General features: G+C 42.8%; 1 protein-coding gene across 3 annotated transcripts in view; it reads right to left on the minus strand.

The window, feature by feature from the left end:
- Nucleotides 1-23,505, minus strand: part of LOC138749001 (semaphorin-3E-like) — a 107,892-nt gene that overhangs the window by 41,840 nt on the left and 42,547 nt on the right. For all 3 annotated transcript variants that reach the window (XM_069910003.1, XM_069910002.1, XM_069910004.1), the window contains 3 exons: nt 18,659-18,721; nt 16,352-16,471; nt 8,123-8,213 (listed from right to left, as the gene is read on the minus strand). In XM_069910003.1, coding sequence (XP_069766104.1) covers nt 8,123-8,213; nt 16,352-16,471; nt 18,659-18,721 — 274 coding nt within the window. The remainder of the gene's footprint in view (nt 1-8,122; nt 8,214-16,351; nt 16,472-18,658; nt 18,722-23,505) is intronic.

Raw genomic sequence — 23,505 nt, forward strand, 5'->3', positions numbered from 1 at the left:
TGGGAGAATGTATAAACTTATTAAAGACGCACCAGATTCTAACTCGGCCCTGATTGCTGGCGCTGTAACAGAGTTATGCTAATCTCTATTCAAACCGTTCCTCATCTGTAGACTTCTTTGCCTACCACCAATGCCACTTGACTTGAGCATGTTCATGTTAATCCATTGCTTCACTGTCCCAGAGTGGAATCTGCCTTATCCCAAGAGGAAATCGGAGTCATTCCAAGAGTTCACCGCAAAATTGTTGAACTCACACTTTTTGTGCCCTGCATTCTATCTTATATTTGAAGCAATGTTTTAAATAATACTTTCTGAAAGATCTGTTTCACTGAAAGATTAGGAGAAATATTTTCTAGCATTCACAAAGGCAGCCTGTTTCATGCATTTAGCACCCATATTGTTCCAGTTAAGCTTTCTTCTCATGCAGTGTATTTACTTTCAATGAACACAAGGACTCTTTAAACATAGATAACATGTACCACATGTCTGTAACTGAGCAATGCAGAGTATTTTCAACATTCTGCCATCAAGTGAAAGAGAAACAAGTTTATTAATCAATGTGACCTATCACCAATACCTGCTGCCACTGAATCACAGAATGGATACAAGGAAGGAGGCCATTGAGTCTGCAGAATCCATGCTAGATTTGCCCAATAAAACAAATCCAGTTGTTCCCACATCCTGTATCTATCCTTTCAGAAATTCGTTCAAATTCACCTCACATCTCTCTCTCCCTCTGCTCCTCCCCACCGAGATCTCTCCCCCTGCTCCTCCCTTGACCCTTTCTCCCGCTCCTCCCCGAACCCTCTCCCCGTTCCTTCCCAGACCCTTTCTCCCGCTCCTCCCCAGACCCTTTCTCCCGCTCCTCCCCAGATCCTTTCTCCCACTCCTCCCCAAACCCTCTTTCTCACTCCTCCCCGAATGCTCCCCTGCTCCTCCCAAGACTCTTTCTCCCGCTCCTCCCCGAACCCTCTCCCCGTTCCTTCCCAGACCCTTTCTCCCGTTCCTCCCCAGATCCTTTCTCCCACTCCTCCCCAAACCCTCTTTCTCACTCCTCCCCGAATGCTCCCCTGCTCCTCCCAAGACTCTTTCCCCCGCTCCTCCCTGAACCCTCTCTCTGTTCTTCCCCAGACCCTTTCCCCCTCTCCTCCCCGAATCCCCTGCTCCTCCCCAGACGTTTTACCCCACTCCTCCCTGAACCCTCTCCCCTACTCCTCCCTGTCCTCAAAACCCTAATTAAATGCAAAGTAAAATTTTACTTGAAACTTCAACCATCTTCATTCCATGTCCATTCAATTTTGATCCCTCCATCAATGTGAACAGTTAATTTGCCAAATTTCTTCATACCCCTTAAATATTGGGAGTAGGAGGAAATGACGTGGGAGTGGACAGATCATAAGGAGAGGGGGAGAGAGGGGACAGATGACGGGGGAGAGGGGGCAGATGACGGGGGAGAGGGGGCAGATGACGGGGGAGAGGGGGCAGATGACGGGGAGAGGGGGCAGATGACGGGGGAGAGGGGGCAGATGACGGGGGAGAGGGGGCAGATGACGGGGGAGAGGGGGCAGATGACGGGGGAGAGGGGGCAGATGACGGGGGAGAGGGGGCAGATGACGGGGGAGAGGGGGCAGGTGACGGGGAGGGGGGCAGATGACGGGGAGAGGGGGCAGATGACGGGGAGAGGGGGCAGATGACGGGGGAGAGGGGGCAGATGACGGGGAGAGGTGGCAGATGACGGGGAGAGGTGGCAGATGACGGGGAGAGGTGGCAGATGACGGGGAGAGGGGGCAGATGACGGGGAGAGGGGGCAGATGACGGGGAGAGGGGGCAGATGACGGGGTGAATCTCCTCTGCACTCTCTCCACAGGCTTTCTTTACTGTGGTGACCATAAATTTATATAATTCTCCAAGTGCGCTCTAATCATTTTGTAAAGTTGCAACTTAACCTTCCAGGTTTGAACATCATTTATGAAGGTATTGCATATTCCTTCTGATGGTGGTCTTGAATCTCAAGGTTCTCTGCTGATCAGCATTCCTCAGTAGATAAGTAACTGAGTCCAATGGATTTGAGGAGAAGAGTTAGAGACTGAGGAAGAACATTGTCACCTAGACAGTGGTTGGAATTTGGAACGCCCAAGTATTTTTCTTTGTGGTGGAAGCAGAGATTCTCACAACATCTCACAGACATCTGGAGGAGAGTTGAAATCACTGAGGAATGCTAAAATATAGACCAAAATGCCGGTCCATGGAATTAGGGTAGATGAGTTGACAGGGACTTGATGGTCCTGCTGCTTTGGATCCCTCACTAATGATGTAAGAGGTCAAATCTCTGTCAAATTCATTGACCTCTCTGAGAGCACAAATTACAGCTACTGTGTGGTCTTGACATTGCAGAGCAATTCTTATGAAATACAATTGCAATTAAAATGAACAAACTGACCATGGAGCCTGATGGATTAACAACACTAATATATCCTTAGTGCTGAGCTGATAGATTTCACTGTGCTGCTGTCTGAAATGCCCTGGCATTCTTGTTCCTGAGGAGCTGTCTTTCTCTCTGCACTGTTGTTCACTTGGGAAAGTGATTAAAATACTGGCACATGACATTCTGTCAAAGTTCATACAATTCGAGCCAAACGTCTGCAAATAACAATGTGTTTCAGTGGCAATGTGGTCAACTTGAGCTTTCCATTGGGTTCAATGTCACTGTTTGCCAGCCGTGCAATTAGTGCCAAGGTTCATGGCTCGTATGTCAGCAAGGAATCTTAATCAGATCATCCCTTCCATTAAATATAAATTACTGAAGAGCTTCAAACTATGGGAATGCACAATGTAAACCACAAAGAAAATTCAGTCATTTCCAAAGCAGTGTTACATTCAAAGGAAACTAATCAGGTTCCAGAGATTGGAGTGAAAAGCCATGTCAAATTAAAAGAATATCTGGAATCATCAGACCCAGACACATAACTTGCAAAACTTTGGTGCCAGGACATTTCACAGGCAAAATACCTCATGCCCAAAACATTGGTAACAGATCTTTACCTTTGCTACAATAAAGAACACTACATAACTTGCTGAGTTTCTCCAGCATTTTTGTGTAAATATTTCATAGGGAAGTCAGCTTGTGGACCAGACAGGAGTCTTCCTCCTGTATATCTATCAGTCAGTGATCTCTGGGCCAAGGAGACTTGTGGAATGGACTCAACAAGAGAGATGAAGTCAAATGTATGAGGAAGATGATCAATCCTGACATGTTGGGGTCCACAGTCTCCTTCATCACATGTGTGACACATCTGAGCCTGCTACTCCACCATATAGAAAGTTATGAAAGAAATAAGGGAGAGGTAGGTAAATTGTTTCCATTGGTGGGAGAGACTAGAACTCAAGGACATAGCCTCAAGATCCAGGGTAATAGATGAGGAGGAACTGCTTTTCCCCAGAGGATGGGGAATCTGTGGAACTCACTGCCCATTGATGCAGTGGAGGCAAGCTCAGTAAATATATTTAAGTCAAGGTTGGATAGATTTTTACATTGTTGGGGAATTAAGGGATAGAGAGGGAGATGAGCCCATCATCAGCTCATCCGTGATCACATTGAATGGTGAGCAGCAGGCTCGATGGGCTGAATGGCTGACTCCTGCTCCTGTTTGTTATGTTCTCATGTGGCTTGACTCATGAGGATCAGCAATGCTTTCCCTCTCCCTTTACCATCAAGGTATCTGTTAAAAGACAAATCTTCAATGAAAATCACATCCAAATGTTCTACAAATATGGTTTATTGTAAAGTATTGTTTAATACAACTTCCATTAAGGATTTGGGAGCTTTTACTGTGATAACATTGCATTACAAAGCAGGTCTTGTTGTTGGAGCTCCCCATAAATCTGCCTGGTCTGTCCAGTACTGTAACAATTACAATTCAGAACATGGCTGGAACTATCGTTTTTATAGAATTGGAATACACTATTTTTCAGGTAGAAGCTTAGAATGATTTCTAAAATGCACCCAAGGAGAACAGCAGAAAGAGAAGATCATTATTCATCTTCTGCATTTGACAGTAAATGAAAAAAAGTAATTACGTGCTTCATAAATCACTATTTCTACAACCTCCCTCAGCACTTGAAGCAGAATGCAAGCAGATAAGTACCTGGTGCAGGACTCTGTCAAAATTAATTTACAAACGTGGCTTATCATGAGCTCACTGGAGGTAAAGGAGGGTTGTTACTTGATCTTTGCAGAAAGTATAAAATAAAAATGCAAGGCTCTGGATTTTCAGGGAGAAATCATCTCAAAGTATTGGCTTCAGCCATTAAATTATCTGTTAAATGTAGCACAGAAACAGGCCCTTTTGGCCCACCAGCCCAAGTACACCCAATTGAACTACAACCTCCATACATTTTGAAGGGAGGGAGGAAACCGGAGCATTTAGAGGAAACCCACACAGACATGGGGAAGACGTCCAAACTCCTTACAGCGGGATTTTAACCCCAGCCGCTGGTGCTGTAACAGTGTGGCACTAACCATGTCACTTTTTTTTTATTATTAAAGAATAACTCAGATGCCAACTAGGAGTATCTGTCCATATGTAAAAATGGTGCAGTAAAGTGGAGGCTGCTCTCTGATCACCCTCATACCAGAGGTAGACAAAACAAGGGTGCAAAAATGAAAGGTTAGGGGAAAGAGTTTCTGAGGGGATCTGAAGGATTCTTTTCCATCCAGAGAGTGGTGAGTACTCAGAATACACTGCCTTTGAAAGTGGTGGAAGCTGGGTTACTGTCAGGATTTATGATGTGTCTAGCTGACATAGAAAGGTGTGGCCTTAGGCCTCACTGATCAGGGTACATACCCGTCCAAGTTAAATTCCATCTGCCCTTCTTTACTCAACCTTAAAGCCTTGACCAATGAAACCAAGATTGCCATATGTCATCTCTACCACCCGAGCTAGTTGCTTCATCACTTTCAGGACGCCACAGACTTCCAGATTGTCCTGCCCTTAATTTGACCTCCCAAAGTCTGCCCCCTCACACTTGCTTGGACTGAACTTCTCTACAATCTGGAGATCAAGCCTACATCTCTGCATTCTCTGCGAGAAGATGCATGAAAATATTTCTGAAGCAAATTCTATAAATTAACCTTTTTTAAAAGAGTAAGACTATAATATCATAAAACAAAAATAGGCCATTCAGCCCATCTAGTCTACCCTGCTCTTTAATCAGGAGCTGATCCATTTCCCCACTCATCCCCACTGCCCGGCCTTCTCCCCATAACCTTTGATGCCCTGGCTAATCAAGAAACTATCAATCTGTCTTAAATACACCCAATGACCTGGTTCCACAACTGCCTGTGGCCACAAATTCCAGAGATTCGCCCCCCTCCAGCTAAAGAAATTCCTCCCCATCTCTGTTTTAAGTGGACGCCCTTCAATCCTGAAGTAGTGCCCTTTTGTCCTAGATTTTCCCACCATGGGAAACAATCTTTCTCCATCTACTCTGTCCATGCCTTTCAACATTCAAAATATTTGAACGACCTTGGGATTGAGTCGGGAAATGAGAGATACATCGCCTCTCTTTATTCTAAGTTTTGAAATATTTTAATAGTAAATGTTATGAACATCATAATAAAATGCAAATTAAATGATCAGCATTTACCTCATTTCCTCATAGTCCATGACCTTTATATTGAGTAGAACCTCACCAAGAACTTCACGTTGACACTGGGATGGATACGTTTGTGTTTTTATGGGAAGTTAAGCAAAGGGAATGGCTTTCCTTGCTTTATTGACAGTGGCAATGTGCATTTCTCGAGTAATTCAATGAATGATGTTACATAGCAAAAGAAGTGGCAGAGATGCAGGGAGTTTAACCTTCTCTGAGTATGGACAGATATATTTTCCTAAGGAACTGAATTGCAACAGTAATGGAACATCATGTCAAAGTGTTAAAAATCTACAAGTCGGAGATTCTGGAGAATGTTTTCTTGATGGGGGAGGATGAAAGGGGAGTTTTATTTCCCCCAGTCTTCATGGACTTGAGTAGAGCATAGTGGTTTGCTGGAGTCAGCCATATCAATAACTGGAGACTATTTCTGTGTATGAAATGAATCCTGAAATTAATCTTTGCCACTGAAAATCCATCCTTTGGCTTTCCATCAAAAGTTGATCAATATACTGATCAATATCAGGTATCGAGCTGAATTGTTACATTTGAAGGGTAATGTTTTGTATTCTTTCATTCTATAGATGGAGCAAAGTTCAAAGTTCAGATTTCGGCCAGTGAATGCCCTTTAGAAAGGGAACATGAAATGAAAAAACACAGACAATCATCGGTAGTGTGCAACATAAATTGCATGGGATTCTTCCACTCAGACTAGAGTTTACTTAGGTTTCTATTCATGTGGAAGAACTATAAACTGTTGCTGTTTGATTCCTGACATGAATACTAATGTTGTTATGTATAACTCCATTTCAATTCAGATGGAATGAGCTACAGACAATTTGTTTGAAAAACTACTGGAGAATAGATGTGCCCAAATCCCGGTGCTTCTGATGAGCTCTCATGGGAAGACCAGTAATGAGAAAATATCTATCAGGAGAACTTCTGATCTGTGCAGAGCAATAGAACTTTGCACTCACTGTTCTCCAGTTGAGTCAATGGTAAGGGGTGGTGAGAAAAGTAAAGGAAGCAAAAGCAATTGTAGTTGATCATGAGGAAGAGGACTTCGAGCTACAAATATTCACAATCATTTTCAGACTTGAAGAGCTCAGAAACAGGTGCCTTGGTCCAACACATCATGATGGTGTTGCCCATAAACACACATTCTGTGTGTATCTTTCCTTACCTCACCTATTTAACTAGCTGTCAAAATATATGTAACATTACAGTACAGACCCTTCAGCCCACAATGTTGTTCTGACCTATGGAAACCTACTCCACCACAATCGAATTTTTCCCTACCTCACACCCAATGCCTTCTATTTTTCTTACATTCACGTGCCTATCTGTATGACAGAAATGCAATGAAAGTTGACAGAGTCTTGTAAACTCAGGCAGTACCATCATGGGCATCGATCTCCACTCGATTGAGGAGATCCACAAGAGGTGGTGTCTCAAGAAAGCAGCCTCTATCCTCCAGGACTGTCACCACCCCAGGCCATGGCCTTTTCTCACTGCTACTCTCGTCACATTCATGTCATCAACATATAATATAATCAACAAGCATCCCAGACCCTTCCCTGCAGATCACAGAGTTTTAGCAGAAAAGCATCCTTCCATCACCACTGCACCACCTATCATTAAGCCAAGTTTGGATCCCTTTAGCTGGTTCACCTTGGATTTCATCTTGGCCTACCACTTGGGACCTTGTCAAATGCCTTCCTATGGTTTATCTAGACAAGTCTACCATCTTGTTGAAGCAAGAAAGTGTGACGAACAAATTAGTAAACTCTGGCACAATAAGCAATGCGGCAGCAGGATTGGGGGGATAGGGGGATGGGGGGGGGGGGGGGGGAGGTGGAGGGAAAGAAAATTGTGGAAATGCCCAGAAGCCAAACTCTGGTTGGATAGTAGTTCGGCAGTCTGTAGGGTCTTCCATAATGGCTGCCGTGTTATCTAATCCTGATGCCTAGCCCAGTTTATCCATGACGTCAGCCAGGACACACAGTGAAGAAAATATTTTAAATTCGTCCTTCCACAAGCGGACTTCCTGACTTTTGGGGGTTTTAATGCCAGTCAGTATAGATTGCATTCTGGGTAATAAAACAGTGGATGCTGAAAACCCTCACCAGAGCATTTTAGAGAAACAGGCTCAGTGCTCTTGGCTCCACAGTTGCTGCCTGACCTGGTGAATATTTGCATCATTTTTGTTTTATTTCAGCCTGTTTTTGGTTTTTGTACTGATGCTATTTCTTCGTTAATCAAAGCCCACGTATCAGGGCAAGTGTTCTCACAACAGACACTCCTAAAACACCTTGCAAAGAGATTTTGATGGGTTTACTTCAAGATCTCTTGGCGATTGTGCAATCTTCCATTTCACTTCTTGGAGACAAATGCTCCCTATTCTTCTAATTCAACTTTTGCAATTGGCTGATGAGATGACCTCATACATACAGTTTTTAGATTGACGTACCAACCAATGTGGAGGCGCAGGACGTGCAGGGATCATAAGGACATTTATTTCTACCTCGTCCGACCTGAGATTCCAATGTGAAGGATCGACCCTGTAGACACAAGGAAAGTTACACCACGTAAAACATGATGGTTGGAGTAAAAACACAATGTTGGAGAAACTTAGCAGGTCATACAGTGCCCTTTATATAGCAAAGATAAAGATACAGAATCAATGCTTTGGGCTTAAGGTCTACTTTTTCTCCACTTCTCACTGCCTTGGTGATAAAGTTCAATGACTCATCCCTATCTCACCACAATCTCTCATTCCCCTCACATCAGGAAGGAGACTCAAAAGAATAAAATCTCACACCATCAGCCCCAAGGATAGTTTCTTTCCTAACTGTTTTCATCCAGTCTTGGATTTCCCTACTCTGGGAAAATGATTTGACTTCCACCGCTCTCTCAGTGTACTCCAGATATCATTCTGCATGAGAAGGTCTCCCTCAGATTCCTCTTCCCCCTTACCATGTATCCATGTCCTTTGTTTTTAAGTTCTTCTGAAGAGCTGTAGTCCATGCTATTAAAACCCCTCATAACTTTACAAACCTTAAATCCGTCTTGTGTTGCCTCCTGCGCTGCAGGGAGAACACAGCCAGTCTGTCCATTCTCTTCTCAGAACTGATGACGTTGAGATTTCATTGTCTTATACAGAAGTAGGTTACACAGATACAATGAAATTCTTGCTGCAGCTACACACACACACACAATTCACCAACAAAAAATGAGTGGGAATTAAATTTATACAATGCACAATTGTACAGAGGGAAAAAGATAAAAGGATTAATAAATATTTTGTTGTGACTGTACAAAAATGCTTTGCATAGCAGTACAACAGAATTTTTAGATTTAAATTTTAATGTAATTTAAATTATTTACAATACAATAAAAGCCATTTGTCCATTGAAATCCATGCTGCTCAATTACACGTGATGATCCTTTCAACCTTGAACATTTTTGGAAGTGGGAGGAAACTGGAGTACTTGGGATTAACCCATGCAGCTCACAGGAAGCATGTACAAACAAATTCTTCACAGACAGCAGTGGATTGGAACCCAGGCCACTGGCACGGTGTTGTGATAACTGCTCCACTAAACTGTGATCTTTAGTAGCCCTCGAGTAGTGTTATGGTGAGGGGACTACAGGGAAGTTCAAGAGCCTGATACTGAAATGTGACATCCCAGGCAACATCGTGGTAAATCCTGCTGCACCCTCTGCAACCCACTCACACCTTGCCTCCAGTGTGGTGACTGGAAGCACGTGCAGTATTCCCGCTGAGATCGAACCAAGAGTTTTATTGAGTTGGACGCAAACAGTTCTGCAGTGAATTACAAGTCAGGTGATTTTCTCCAGTCACAGCCTCACTGTTATCTCTTCGGTATTTCTTTTAGACATACAGCATGGGAGGTAATGGGCATTTATGCCCACAAGCCTGTGCCACCTAATTATACCCAATTAACCTACAACCCCTGGTATGTTTTGAACAGTGGGAGGAAACCCACACAGACACAGGGAGGACATACCAATTCCTTACAGACAGCACAGGTTTCGAACTGGTGGTGCTGTAACAGTGTGGCACGAACTGCGACACTAACCGTGGCTCCTTAAAGGTACAAATTACCTTTGATTCCTCCTCCCTTTCAGAACTCCAAGCCAGTGCAAAGTTAGGTGAGATGGGATCTCCCACCATCACCAGAATATATTCCTGAGTGTTGCTGAGCTACAGCTCTAACCCCAGATTTTATTTGAACATTATTTGTGCTAAATTGACATTTCATTTCATTTTTAAAAAGCATTGAGTAATTAAGCACTGCTTCTCAAAACATTTTCACGGACCCAGGATCACATACCAGCTTTAAAAAACAACAATATTTCACGTACTTTCTTTTTTACCATTCCTAAAGCTCATTGGAACATTTTATTTCACCATCAATTTCAAAATGTAAAGTTAAAATAACAATGTCTGATTCTTTGCCAGTATAGTTTAAGGGCTGCGAAATGTTATCTGTTTTCACATAAAGCATCTTACAGAAAGTTGCATAAATTCTTTCTGTGGCCTTCTGATAAGGGTACATAGAAAGTGACTCAATAAATCAAAGAAATATATTTTCCTTTGGTTTTAACCATAGCAGAGTTTGAGCACCTCAGGCAAAACGTGGATTTTCAGTTATAATCTGATCTGGAAGGTTTGTACATTGACACCTTGCATTTATAAGGTTAATCACCAGATGAAAAATGCCAGCTGGCTGATATTTAGATCCAAATACTGGCACAAAAGTTGATAATTTTCTTCCTGGAGTCACAGGATTGTATGACACAAAAATAAGTCCTTAAGCTCTCCCCCCCTCCCCCACCACACCACCCCCAGGCCCACGATAATCTTCAGCCCACCTACACTCAGCCCATTTGCCCGCATTAGGACCATATCCTTCTATCCGGGCCTATTCAAATACCTGTCTGAATGCATTGGAAATGTCATATCTTGGATTCTGCCACCTCCTCTGGCAGCGAGTTCCAGTTATCAAACACCCTCTCTGTAAATTCAGATCTCCTTTACAACTCCTTAAACCTGTTGCCCACTTGTTTTTCATATTTCTACAATGGGAAAAAGATTTGGAACATCAATCCTATCTGTGTCTCTTATCATTTTCTTCACCTCCATCAGGTCACCTTCTGGCCCCTTCATTTCAGGGAAGACAGCCCCAACTTGTCCAATCTCTCTCCAGAATGAAAGTCATCCAATCCAGGCAGCATCATGGTGGATCCCTCTGTACTCTCTCCAGTGCAAAGCAACTTCAACAGGAGCTATCCGTTTTACATTGGTAAGAATGTATAAAGGTCCCATCTGTGGGCACGTTTGGTGATTTTGGACTCTAAGCTTTGTCTTGTTTATTGACAGAAGGCAATGGTTCAACTTGCATGGGATGGAGTCCACAATTCACGCTAACTCTGGGCTGCCCTCATGTTCTGCAGGAGTGTGCATCCTCCAGTACCCTAGATATCGTCGTGTCTTCTGTTATGAGGGAGGCCAGGATTCAGCTGCCTCTCACCAGATACTGAAACCTCAGGTGAAAAGAGGCTTCCATTATCACTGGTAAACTTTGGAGAGAGTTTAAAAAATACTGATTCCTTGCAAAATGTTAAAAATAAATTATTTACATTTAAGAACTCCAATCTTCCAAACATTCACCCAGAGTAAATAGAAAATATTTCATTTGTAAATAAAAATCAGAAGACTTCCGTTGCTGGAAACCAGAAAATTCTGGAGTCTCTCAGCATGTTTCCATCGAGGACTCCTTCAAATGAAAGGGGCTGCTCTGAGGTCTGTGAATCTGAGGCTCAGATACCGAATGCATTGGATCCCATTGCTCAGGACCTGGAAAATGTCCAGAATCAGTGACAGATCTCATGCCCAGAACATTGTGTCAGCTGTTGTCATGGCTCACTCTCAATGGGACCTGCCCTACCACTGCCCTTCAATGGGTTGTTTTAAAATAAATACATTTTCTTCTCATAAGAAAGCTTTCGTCTTTCCTGCTCCAACTGAAGTGAAATCAAGGGCCACTCATTAGATCAGCCATGATCTCACTGAATGGCAGAGCAGACTCGACAGGCTGGATGGCCAACTCCCGCTCCTCCTATTTCTTGTATTCGTGGTGTTCACTTGCAGATGTATCCTGCAGTGGGTTCACACTGATCCAGTAGCTGAGGCTCCATAATGAATCCATTGGGTCACTGAACATGGATCTGTTCAACTTGCCTGAATACTTTGATTTATTGCAGCCTGTGATATGTAGAGCAGACTGGAATAATTCAAAGAAATTCTGGCAAATTGACATAGATTCAAAATATTTTGAACTCACAGCTGATCTAATCAACAGACTTGAGTCATAACTCATTGCAAAGAACAGTAGTTAATCTCCCAGATTAACTGATGATTCTCTATAAAATGATGGGTGAAATATTATCATATTTACTCTGATTGATGCAGCAATTCTTACTCATTCTAACTTTTCATCTCTGTGCGTACACAGGGCTCCTACTGAAGAACAAGGCTGGGAGTTGGGGAATTTCACAGACAAGATAAAAGTGGCCATCCCAGCTGAGTGACTGGATGCAGACTGGGAGATGACTTTGTCAAGTACCTTTCTCTGCTGCAATAGCGGGAACCTCTCAGTGGTCAAGCATTTCAATTCCACACTCCACTGCCACACTGACATGTCTCTCACCACTCTCTGCTTGACAGTCAGTCTAATGTTGCCCTTAAATAAAGTTATAAAGTTAACTTTCCCTGTAATTTAGTTTCTTAAGACCCAGCAACATTCTTGTCAAACTTCTGTGCACTCTTTCAATCTTATTAATATCTTTTCTGTCACTAGGTGAACAAAACTGCATGCAATACCCCAAATCTGACCTCAACAATGTAATGTACAACCTCACAATTACATGATAGGCTGGGATCTTTCTCCCAAGAGTTTTGGAAGTTAACGGGGGACCTTGCAGAGGTTTATAAAACCATGAATCTCATTGATAAAGTAAATAGTCTTAGGTTTTGTTTTCACCTGGGTAGAGAAATCTAAAACCAGAGAGCATCGATTTGAGACAGAAATTATTTAAAGGGGAAATGAAGGGCCTATCCTTCACACATTGGGAGATGGATCAGTAGAACAAGGGGCCAGAGGAAGAGGCAGAGGTGGGGACAATTGTAACATTTGGCAGATACATGGGTAGGAAAGGGTAAGAGGGAAGCAAGATGCATGCCGCCAAATGGAATTAGTGTGGTCAGCATGGACAAGTTGGGCCAAAGAGCCTGTATCCCCTCTGTAGACTCTCCCTGTGATGACATGGGTTTCCTCAGGAGCACAGGTTTCCTCCCACATTCCAAAGATGTCCAGGCCAATAAGATAGTACACGAACATATGGAGGAATGGAGCGATTCTGTGCAAGCAGGCAGAGTCTTGGTTTGGGCACCATGTTTGTTACACACGTTGACCAAAGGGCCTGTTCCTGTGGAGTACTTTTCTATATTCTTAATCAGCCACTGTAAGTTGCCCTGTGTGTTGGTGAGTGGTCGAATCTGGGGCGGTTGATGAAATGTGGCGAGAATATAAAAATGGAATTAGTATAAGTGAGAGTTTGATGGTCAGCATTGACTCATTGGGCTAAATGGCCTGCTTCAGCGTTTATCTGAAAGTCAGCAGGTCATGTAGCATCCATGACAAGCAAAAGGACCTGAGGCCCTGAGCCCTCAGGAGTGTCAAAAATCAGGAAGATGCCTGAATAAATAAATTTGGAGAATTGCGAGCAGGTTTAGTCATCTATAACTACATGGAAAATATCAATAACATTGGAAACCACAGAGGAAGCCCACAAAAATGTTGCTGAGACTTTAGGAACTAAATTCCAGGTAAAGGTTCATCAGATTAAGACTTTTCCCCCTGGAACATAGAAGAATGAGGGGCAATTTGACAGCAGTAAACATAATTATGATGGGGATAGATTGAATAAATTCAAGTAGGCTTTTGCCACTTTTTTTGAAGAAGGGCTCAAGCCCAAAACGTCGGTAATATATTTTTACCTCCTATGGATACTGTGAGATTGACCGAGTTCCTCCAGCATTTCTATGTGTTTTATTTGCTACTGAAGGTAGGTGAGTACAAACCAGAGGACATGGGTTAAGGGTGAAAGGGTAAAAGTTTAGGGGGAACATGAGGGGTGGAACTTCCTCATACAGAGAGGGGTGGGAGTGTGGAACGAGCTGCCAGCTGAAGTGGTGAATGTGGGCTCAATTTTAACATTTAAGAAAAATGTACATTTACACAGATGTGAGGGGTATGAAGGGCTATGGACTGGGTGAGGTCAGTGGGACTAGGCAAAATCCAAAGGGCCGTTTTCTGTGCTGTAATGTTCTATGGTTCAATCCAGCCCCTCCTTAAAATTCAAGGCCCTAATTCTGGCAACATTCTTGTGAATCTTTTCTGAACTCTTTAGAATAACTACAGCATAGAAAGAGGGCCCTTTGGCCTTTCTAGTCTGTGCTGAATCAGTTTTTTTCTGCCTAGTCCCACTGACCTTCACCCAGTTCATAGCCCTCCATACCCATGTCCCTGTCCAAATTCTCCTTCAATGTTAAAATTGAGCATGCTTTCACCCTTTTCTAGTTGAACCACAGGCCTTTCTTCAGAATGGTGATCAAGAGTGCACACAATACTCTCAGTACAATCTGACCAATAATCCATCGCTTCAGGACACTGACAGTTTCTTCCAACTTGGCTCCAACATCTACAGCTAAAGCTTATGCAGTGAGATTCTATGGTACAAATATGATTTAATTCCTGTGAAATTCTGAATGGTCTTGCGCAGTTTTAAACTCCCATGACCCCTCACCATCAATGCAATTTCAACCCTTTCCCTGCTGATTCTATATGTTGAAACCTCCCCTTGTCACACTGACCACGGACAGCAACTGAGCCAACTGTCAGCACTATTTCAAGTGACTTCTTTGGCTCCAGGTTTACTTATTATTATCTCCCTAATGCATTTGTTGTCTCTTTTAATTTAATTCAGTTAGTTAACAATTAGTTTTTCTTCATGAGAACCTGTTTGGCTGTAGCAAGTAAACTTTTTGGTGCATGTGTACAATGTTTAGGACAATAAACTCATCACTGGCATTTCTTCCTGTTGTTAGGATGTGCCTGTTGGTTTGGCATTATTTATTTCTGTTGAGAGTTTGAGGAGATTTGGTGTCACAATAAGACCCTTGCAAATTTCTATAAAGTATGAATTAAGATTAAATAGATTTCAAATTGCATTTTTGAGATTAGCATTAGCTGTAGCTAGAAAATGTTTAACAATTACTTGGAAAAATGAGACCGACTTGAGTAGACAGAGATGGCAGATAGAATTGGGTCCTGCATTCCATTGAATAACATATGATCTACATGATCATTCTTTTTTCTATCATAAAACTTGGAGCCTGTATTTGGATTATATGGGTTTGAGTTTTTTAACCCCCTGGCTGCACAGTGGTGGGGTTTCTCTAATCCATGGTAATTAACTGAGGAATTTGGTTATTATGGTTAATCTCCTCTTTTCTCTTCCTTTCTTTCTTGTGGAGGATAGATTAGTGGAGAGTGGGGTTGGGTGGGGGGGGGAGTGGGCGGTTGTAGGGGGTTAGTTTGTATTAAATATGCCATGAATGGTTTTTCCCTCATTTTGTCTATTAATTGGTTATTTTTTTTAATATATGTATCATGGTTTTAACAAATAAAATTTTTAAAACAAATTCTGTAGGTGTACTGAGAAGAGCATCTGACCAGTTGCATTCCCGTCTGGTATGGAGTGGCCAATAAACAAGATAGAAAAAGGCTACAGAAGGTTGTGAACTCACCCAGTGCCATCATGGGCATCAGTCTTCACTCCACTGAGAACATTTACAAGAGGCGGTGTCTTGGGACAACGCAGTTCATGCAGTGGTTAGCTTAACACCGTTACAGTGCCAGCGACGGGGGTTTGAATCCAGCACGGTCTGTAAGGAGTTTATAAGTTCTCTCTTTGTCTGTGGGTTTCCTCTGGGTGCTCCAGTTTCCTCCCACCCTAACATACTGGGGTTATAGGTCAATTGGTGTTACTGGATGGCACAGGGTCACGGGCTGTAACGGCCCGTTACTATGCTGTTTGACTCAGTTTTAAAAATGTAAATTTAACAAAGCAGCTTCTATCCTCAAGGACCCCGACTACCCAGGTCACGTCCATTTCACTCTGCCACCATCAGGAAGGAGGGACCGAAGCCTGGAGTTGAGCACTCGGCAGCACAAGGACAGATCTTCCCCACCAACATCAGATTCCTGAATGGACAGAGAACCCCAGACATGACCACCCTTTCTCTTCCTTGGCACTATTTAAAAAAATTTAATTTATAGTATTACTTGTACCTGTGACGCTGCCACAAAACAATGAATTTTGTGACATGTTCGTGACAATAAATTCTGATTCTTGAATAAATGTACCTCTGTAAATCCAAACAAAATCTCACAAGCAAATTCAGATAGACTAAGTTCCTCTGCACTAACTGCCTCCAGCAAACATCCCTCAGCCTTTGACGACATCATTCATGGAAGGGACAGTGTAAGTATCAATGCTGACATAGCACCCTCAGCACAGCTCAACGCATGACTTGGGCTTGACTTACCTTTGTCCAACGTCCCACTCGAATGAAAGAACAGACAGGATCGAAGGCTCCAGTTCCACAGGCCAGCAGGTGGGAGCGGTTGAAAGAATGTAGAACACGGACAAAGTTTGCACATTCAGACTGGGGGAGGAAAACAGGATGCTAATGTCAAGGTACATCAAAATGAAACAGCATTGACAGTGAGAAAACTAAACATTTGGACACAAAAGATTTGTTTACAACATGACATGAATGGTTTCTAGGTGGTACTTCAGATTTCTGATTTATTGTCAGAATACCCTGAGATTCTTTTTCCCTGCAGGCCAGGCAGAATTACCACTATTGGTAGTGCAAAATAAAATTGTACACAATGTCTACATGTAAACAAATAAACAAATGTAAACAACTGTGCAATACAGAGAAGAAGAAAAAATACAAAAAGTGCACAAGTCCAAGGTCTTAAATGAGTCCCTGATTGAGTTTTTCGTTGAGGAGTCTGATGGTAGAGGGGTTGCAACTGTTCCTGAACCTGGTGGTGTGAGTCTTATGGCACCAATACCACTTTCCTGATGGCAGCAGTGAGAACAGAGTGTGTGCTGGGTGGTGTGGATCTGTGAAGATTGCTGCTGTTCTCCGACAGCAGCATTCCCTGTAGATGTTCTCGATGGTGGGGAGGGTGACAACCTGTGACCTCCTGGGCTATGTCCACTAGCTTTTGCAGGACTTTACGATCAGAGGTATTGATGTCCCCATACCAGACCATGATGCAGCCGATCAGCACACTTTCCACCACACATCTGCCAGGGTTTCTGATGTTATACTAAACCTCCACAGACATCTGAGGAAGTAGAGGCGCTGACTTGTCCACAGCCCAGGACATCACAGGCAAGACCTTCCCCACTATCGAAAACATCTACAGGGAGCGCTGCCATTGGAGAGCAGCAGGAATCATCAAGGATCCACCCCATCCAGCACATGCTCAGTTCTCGCTGCTGCCATCAGGAAAGAGGTATCGGTGCCACAAGACTCGCCCCACCAGGTTCAGGAACAACTGCTTCCCCTCCACCCTCAGACTCCTCAATGACAAACTCAATCAGGGACTCGTTTGTTGATTGTTATTTTTCTCCTCTCCCTATTGCACAGTTGTTTATTTGTTTACATGTGTACGTTAACCATATAACCATTTAAGGAGCGGAAACAGGCCAGGTTGGCCTTTCGAGTCCGCACCGGTTCACAGATTTTGTGCGCCCTCTTCAGGCATTGGTCCCGGTAGATCTTCATTCAATAACGATGAGAAAAGCTATGAGAAATACAATAAACATGATACAAATATAATTGGTTACACAGGCTGACAGTTTATATTTTGCACTAGCAATAAGTGATAATTCTGCCTCACCTGCAAGAAAAAGAATCTCAGGTTTGTATGCGATTTTACGTCTGTACTCTGACAAGAAATCTGAATCTGAAACCTGAAATGAGGAAAGAATGAGTAGACTAGATCTGTATCTTCTCATGTTTAATTGAATGAGAGGGCCTTCAAAGTTCAGACAGGGATCAGACAGCTGGATGTATAGGCAATGGATAATGTTCCCTGGAGGAGGATTTGAGGACCAGAGGCTAGACTCTCAGGACAAGAGTTTAACCATACATGACTGAGGGAGGAACCATTTCTCAACACCCAAGCTGGTAGATCTTTGGAGTTCCCAACCCTGGTTAGCTGTGGAGATAGAAAAAAGAGATAGAAATATTTCTAGATATTAAGGGAATTAAGGGACACAGAATAGTGAAGGAAAATGGAGATTGTCGGAGACTGGTGATATTGATGAATTTCACAGAAGGTTCTTACACTTTGTTCTCTTGCTCTTAAGCAATTAGGAGGAATTGTGTTCTGTTGTGCCCAGAGTATCAAGTGGTTCACTAAGGATTGGAAATGATCATATCCAGATGTAGAAATGTCAATTTTATTCACTGGCTTACAGCAATAAATCTAAATCTTTATGGCAGTGAGATGTTCTGTGTCATTTCCTTTATCAGTAATCTGGGAACATCCTCTTCATCCTGGTCATCTGTGATGAACATAGATGACACTGTTTGATAGACATCGGTGCAAAGTTTCAACCTGGCTTGAGATTTAAAACTGAGTGGAAAGGTCGTATATTCCCAAAGAAAACCAACCTACTCCCAACTACAGTGCTTTTAATTCAGTAGCCACCTCGCCAATTTTAACTGGTGCCATCCTTTTCGATATTTGGAGAATGTGGCCACATTTTGACAGAAATTCTGAACAAAATACAACTTCTCAATGTGATGTCAGAAATGGATACTCACCATAGAATCTCTGCCCTTCAGCTGACAGCTCTCTGTCTGGCTCTCTGTGCTTGGCCAGTAAATCTGAAACAATAGTTCAAGTTTACTGTCACATGTGAAGAACTGTGAAAAAGTTTGTTTTCGGAGAAACCCAGCTAATCAAGCCATACACAGTATGCACAGTTAGCACAAAGTCAACATTATTTTCTTATTGAGGATTAGAGCTGAAACACAGTCTGGACATGGCCATCTGAGCCAGGAGATGCAGTTCCAGCGCGGACTGATGAGAACTCCAGGTAATGAAACTGGAGCCCTCCTAGACTGTATCCATTTCACATGGGAGGAAGCGTTGTCAACAGGTGACTGGGGTGTGTGTGTCGGGGGAGGGAAGTGGCAGCTGGAAAGGGTTAATATTCAAGGGTCAGGGGAAGAGTCTGGAGGGTAGAATGAGTGGGGTACAGGAATTGATGCAAGGTCCCACAAGGTGCGCTGACTGCCCTCCAGTCAGGGTAAGGCTGCTTTCCTCAACACACAGTATGAAGATGGGGGTTCCAATTCTCAGCTCAGCATGTTGAATTCATGAATAAAAGGGAGGAGAAATTAACCCTCAAGCCTTTCTGTTGAATTTATTGAAGAGTTTAATTGTGACCTGCATTCTCTTTTAACTTTTTAAATTCTACTCAGCCTTCCAAAGTAAAGTAAAACCCCTGGTACCTGGCACCTGTGGGGATTGGTAGTTGCCGGATAAGTGAGTTTTCCATTTGCTTGAGACTGAGTGTTGCACGAATGGAGAACTAATGGTGAGGAATGTCAATTTTAAACTTGTGTATTTTTTTTACCCATTTATTTTCCACAATTTTTTTGCCTATTGAATTCCAGATCACAGAGATTTTACTGGATTTGGTGAAAATGCAATCAAAGCTGTTGAGTGAGGTGGGATCCTTTGGGTTTTTCTGGGGAATTCTCATTGCTATCTTTCAGCTGTTTCTGTCTTGCCTATACAGGGTAGTTTGTGGATGACATCAGAAACAAGGTCTGTAACTATGTGGTGTCACATGGCTTTGGAACCAGATCTGCTGATTACATATCAAGGCCTCTACAGAGTCTTGGATATTTTAAGGTCAAAAGAACAAGTACAATTCCAGAAAGAACCTTCAGTAATGTTCCTCACCATTGACTTAATCTTTGCTTCCCCAGAGCTTTGTTTCCATTACACTTGCAGGTACCATTGGTTGAACTCTTAAATGAACCATCTGGAGATGACCAAAATGCTCATATACAAATTTCCAGCTTATCGTACAATTAAGAAAATACCTAATGTACATTGGCAAATGTTTATTTCAATTCTAAGTGGCATTTTTAACAGAATTTTCAAATCATTTAGCATTTAGTTTAGCTTCAAAAGATCAGATTGAGATCAGCTATCCCATCTCCTCCAAATGGGATCTGGTCCCTTCTGAAACATGAGGGACGAACAGCACAAGGACATGAGGAAATGTACAGCTCCACGAGGCTCTTGGGTATTGATCATACTCAGAGTATGGTGCTCAGTTCTACTCACCTCACTTTCAGAATGATGTTGTAGCTTTGGAGAAGGCACAGAGGAGATTTACCAGGATGTTGCCTGGAGTGGAGAAACTTGTCATATGAAGCAAGGTTGAATGAGCTGGGATGTTTCTATTTGGAGTAAGGAAGGATGAGAATTGACTAAAGAGAGTAGAAGATAGGTGGTAGAGCTTGGTAGAATAGGGACATTTAAACGATCCTTTGATAGGCATGTGGATATCAGAACAACGGGGCTAAGAGTAGAATTGATGTGGGAATAAATTTATATTGGTCAGCACAACATCGTAAGCTGAATGGTCTGTTCTATGCTGCATTGTTCCATGTCCAAGTTCTAGGACAGCCATTCTCAACCTTTTTGTGGCTATGGCCCCCAGCAAGGTCTCTGCTCAAAGTTTATGGGCCCCCTTCCCTGTGAGACAGTCAAGTTTAGTTGGTTTCTTCCATACTTCTCTCCTACTGACGACATAAAAGATGTTTTATGATTTCAATCCATGGCCCCTCCTTAAATGTGCTGTGGCCCCACAAGGCCCTCATTGAAAATGTTCTAGAAGCACGTCCTGTCATTAATAAACACAGCCTGTCTATCACGCTGTCTGGATTAGTCTGAATGTTATTGCAGAACCACCTGCTCATTCCTTGAAGAAGGACTGAGGCCCAAAACATCAGCAACATATCTTTGTCTCCTCTGGACGCCGAAAGACTGGCCGAGTTCCTCTCACATTTCTGTGCATTTTTATGACAATCACAGCATCTGCAGACTTTCATGTTTCACACAGAACCAGCTGTGTTCTCTCTGCAGTCAAATAGTCTTAGTGTTTGGTTGCTGAACATCCTCTGTTGGATTCAGTTCAATGAAGTGTCTGATCTGTGTATAAATGACCAGAACCTTGCGACTTTATTTTAATCAGCTTGAGGGTCAAGCTCCTTTGACCAGGTCAGTTTTCTGGGCTTTGCATGGGTCTTGGTGTCAAGATAATGGTTGTGCTGGGACAGGATGGGGTCTGTCCTGATCAGACAGAGGAACCAGTGGAGTTCAGGATGTGGTATCATTTCACCTCACATTCAACCTGTGGTCAACAGTCCCTTTGTAAACTGTGGCCCCTTCATAACTCATATCCCCAACATTGTTTCCACATTATTAGCCAACTCCTTTCACTGTCCGCTGATAAATCAAGTCTCCAGCATTGACCTGCGTCAGTAATTAGTCCTTCCCTGTCTCCTGGAGGCGTGAGAGACTGCAGATACTGGAATTATTTTTAACAGGCCAGACTCGATGGGCTGATTGGCCTACTTCTTCTCCCAAATCTTGTGAACTTGGAGCAGAAAATAATTTTATGTTTATTTAAATGCAGACATACAGTATGGTAACAGGCCCTTTTGGCCCATGAGCCTGTGCCACCCAATTAACTTACAACCTTTGTTGCATTCCAAAGGGTGAGTGGAAACCGGAGCCCCCAGGAAAACCCACACAGTCACACTGAGAATGTACAAACTCCTTAGCATCAGTTGGGGAGGGGGGGGGGGGGGGGGAGGAAATTAACAGTCCACATTTCCACTCGCAACCCTTCAGCGACTTTTCACTAATCCAAATCCATTCAAGCCACAGTCCCCTTTGTTCATCCCTACATGCACATGGTATGTGAATCAGTTTGATCAGTACATAAGCACACTAACTTGGCCGAATGACCTCAGCCTTTCTAAATGCCCCATTGCTGGTGTTTTATAGACAGACAATACTTGGCTAACTGTTTTCTGCTTCCCTCCTGCCTTGAATATTTCATTGCTTCCTAATCCACTGACATCTCTCCAGAATGCAGGGAATTTTGGGAGAAGGTTGCAACTCAGCATCTGTCTGAAGTTGATGCAGGGAAGTGTCATCGTTGGTTTGGGCCATTGTATGTCGGATATTATTCAACTTCTTCCTGTTCTTCTTTCCCTTGAACTTCCTTTCATTCTGCCTTGTGTATCTTCAACTGTGAAATCTAATAGAAATTATTTGTTCGGCCTCTCTGTTCCTGTTCACCCTGACCAATTACCCGACCTACCTCAGCTTCTCAACATCTATCTTAGCCGCTCTCCAAAAGGTACTTGGAGAAATGCTGATCATTTGCTGTGATATTTCTTGCCTGGTTTTTCTCAAATTCTGTTTTCTCTTCCTTGATCTGTTTTGTAGACATCCTTTGCTGGTTTCTAAAATTCTCAGAGCAATTGACATTCATCACAATTTTAACCTTCCAGAGAAGATCATGTCTCTGTTGAGTGTACATTTCCCAATGGAACAGACATTTCTATGAATTATGAAATATTTCAATCAATATCTTCTGCTGCTTTTTAATCTAAGCTCTTCATAACTCTGTAATTGCCTTTGTACGTGTACAAGACTTTAGTTTTATACTCGGTTTTTCATTCTAAAATGGATTGTAAAATTCTATAATGGTCACTATTTCACAAAACTCTATCTAACACAATAACCATTAACCAGTAATGTTGCTCCATCAATCAATATTGATTGGAATCCTTTCACATCCCACACTCAGCCTTCTCTGCTCCAAGGAGCACAAAGCCAGCCTGTCTAATCTCTCCTAATGATGAAACATTCCACCCCAGGTGACATCCTGGTGACATCCCAAGCACCGTTTCCATTGTAATCATATCGTTCCCATAAGCCCCTTTTCCACTGACATCCCAGCCCTTTGTGCAATTTCCTCTGGGCCACCCTCAACTGGGACACTAATTGCTTTTCCACTGAATACACTCATCCCTGGGGATCAGAGTGTTCCACCTTCAACTGGAAACAGGTGACTTTCTGCTGTCCCTTTTCCACTGGTTTTATCAGCTCGCTGGTGTCAGCAAATGCCGGGGATATGAGTAGGGGTCGAGGCAGTTAATCCTCAGTGTGAAATTATGTCACTTGATGCTGGTATTTGAACAATGTTCCTTTTGCACTGGACCTGTCATAGTAAGTTTCCAGTTAATTCCTGAGACAGGGTGCCAGTGGAAAAGGGGCTATCATGTGATGACCAGAACTGCACTAACCTCTCCATGTCCTCTGTAGTGAAGGCAAGCATTCTGTACGCTTCCTCTACTGCCACCTTTAGAGATCCGATATACATCAAGGCCCCTTTGATTCTTAAAGCTCTTGAAGACATTACCATTTTCTATCCTCATTAGACCTCGCAAAATATATCACCCCAACTTCTCAGGAGTACATTGGATCTTCCCCACCCAACTTTGCTCATCTATACCATTCTGTAATCTGGGATATCAGACCATCAACAATTCTCATGTCAAATGCAAAATTA

This window comes from Narcine bancroftii, chromosome 13 (assembly GCF_036971445.1).
Source record: "Narcine bancroftii isolate sNarBan1 chromosome 13, sNarBan1.hap1, whole genome shotgun sequence".
Lineage (NCBI taxonomy): Eukaryota > Metazoa > Chordata > Chondrichthyes > Torpediniformes > Narcinidae > Narcine > Narcine bancroftii.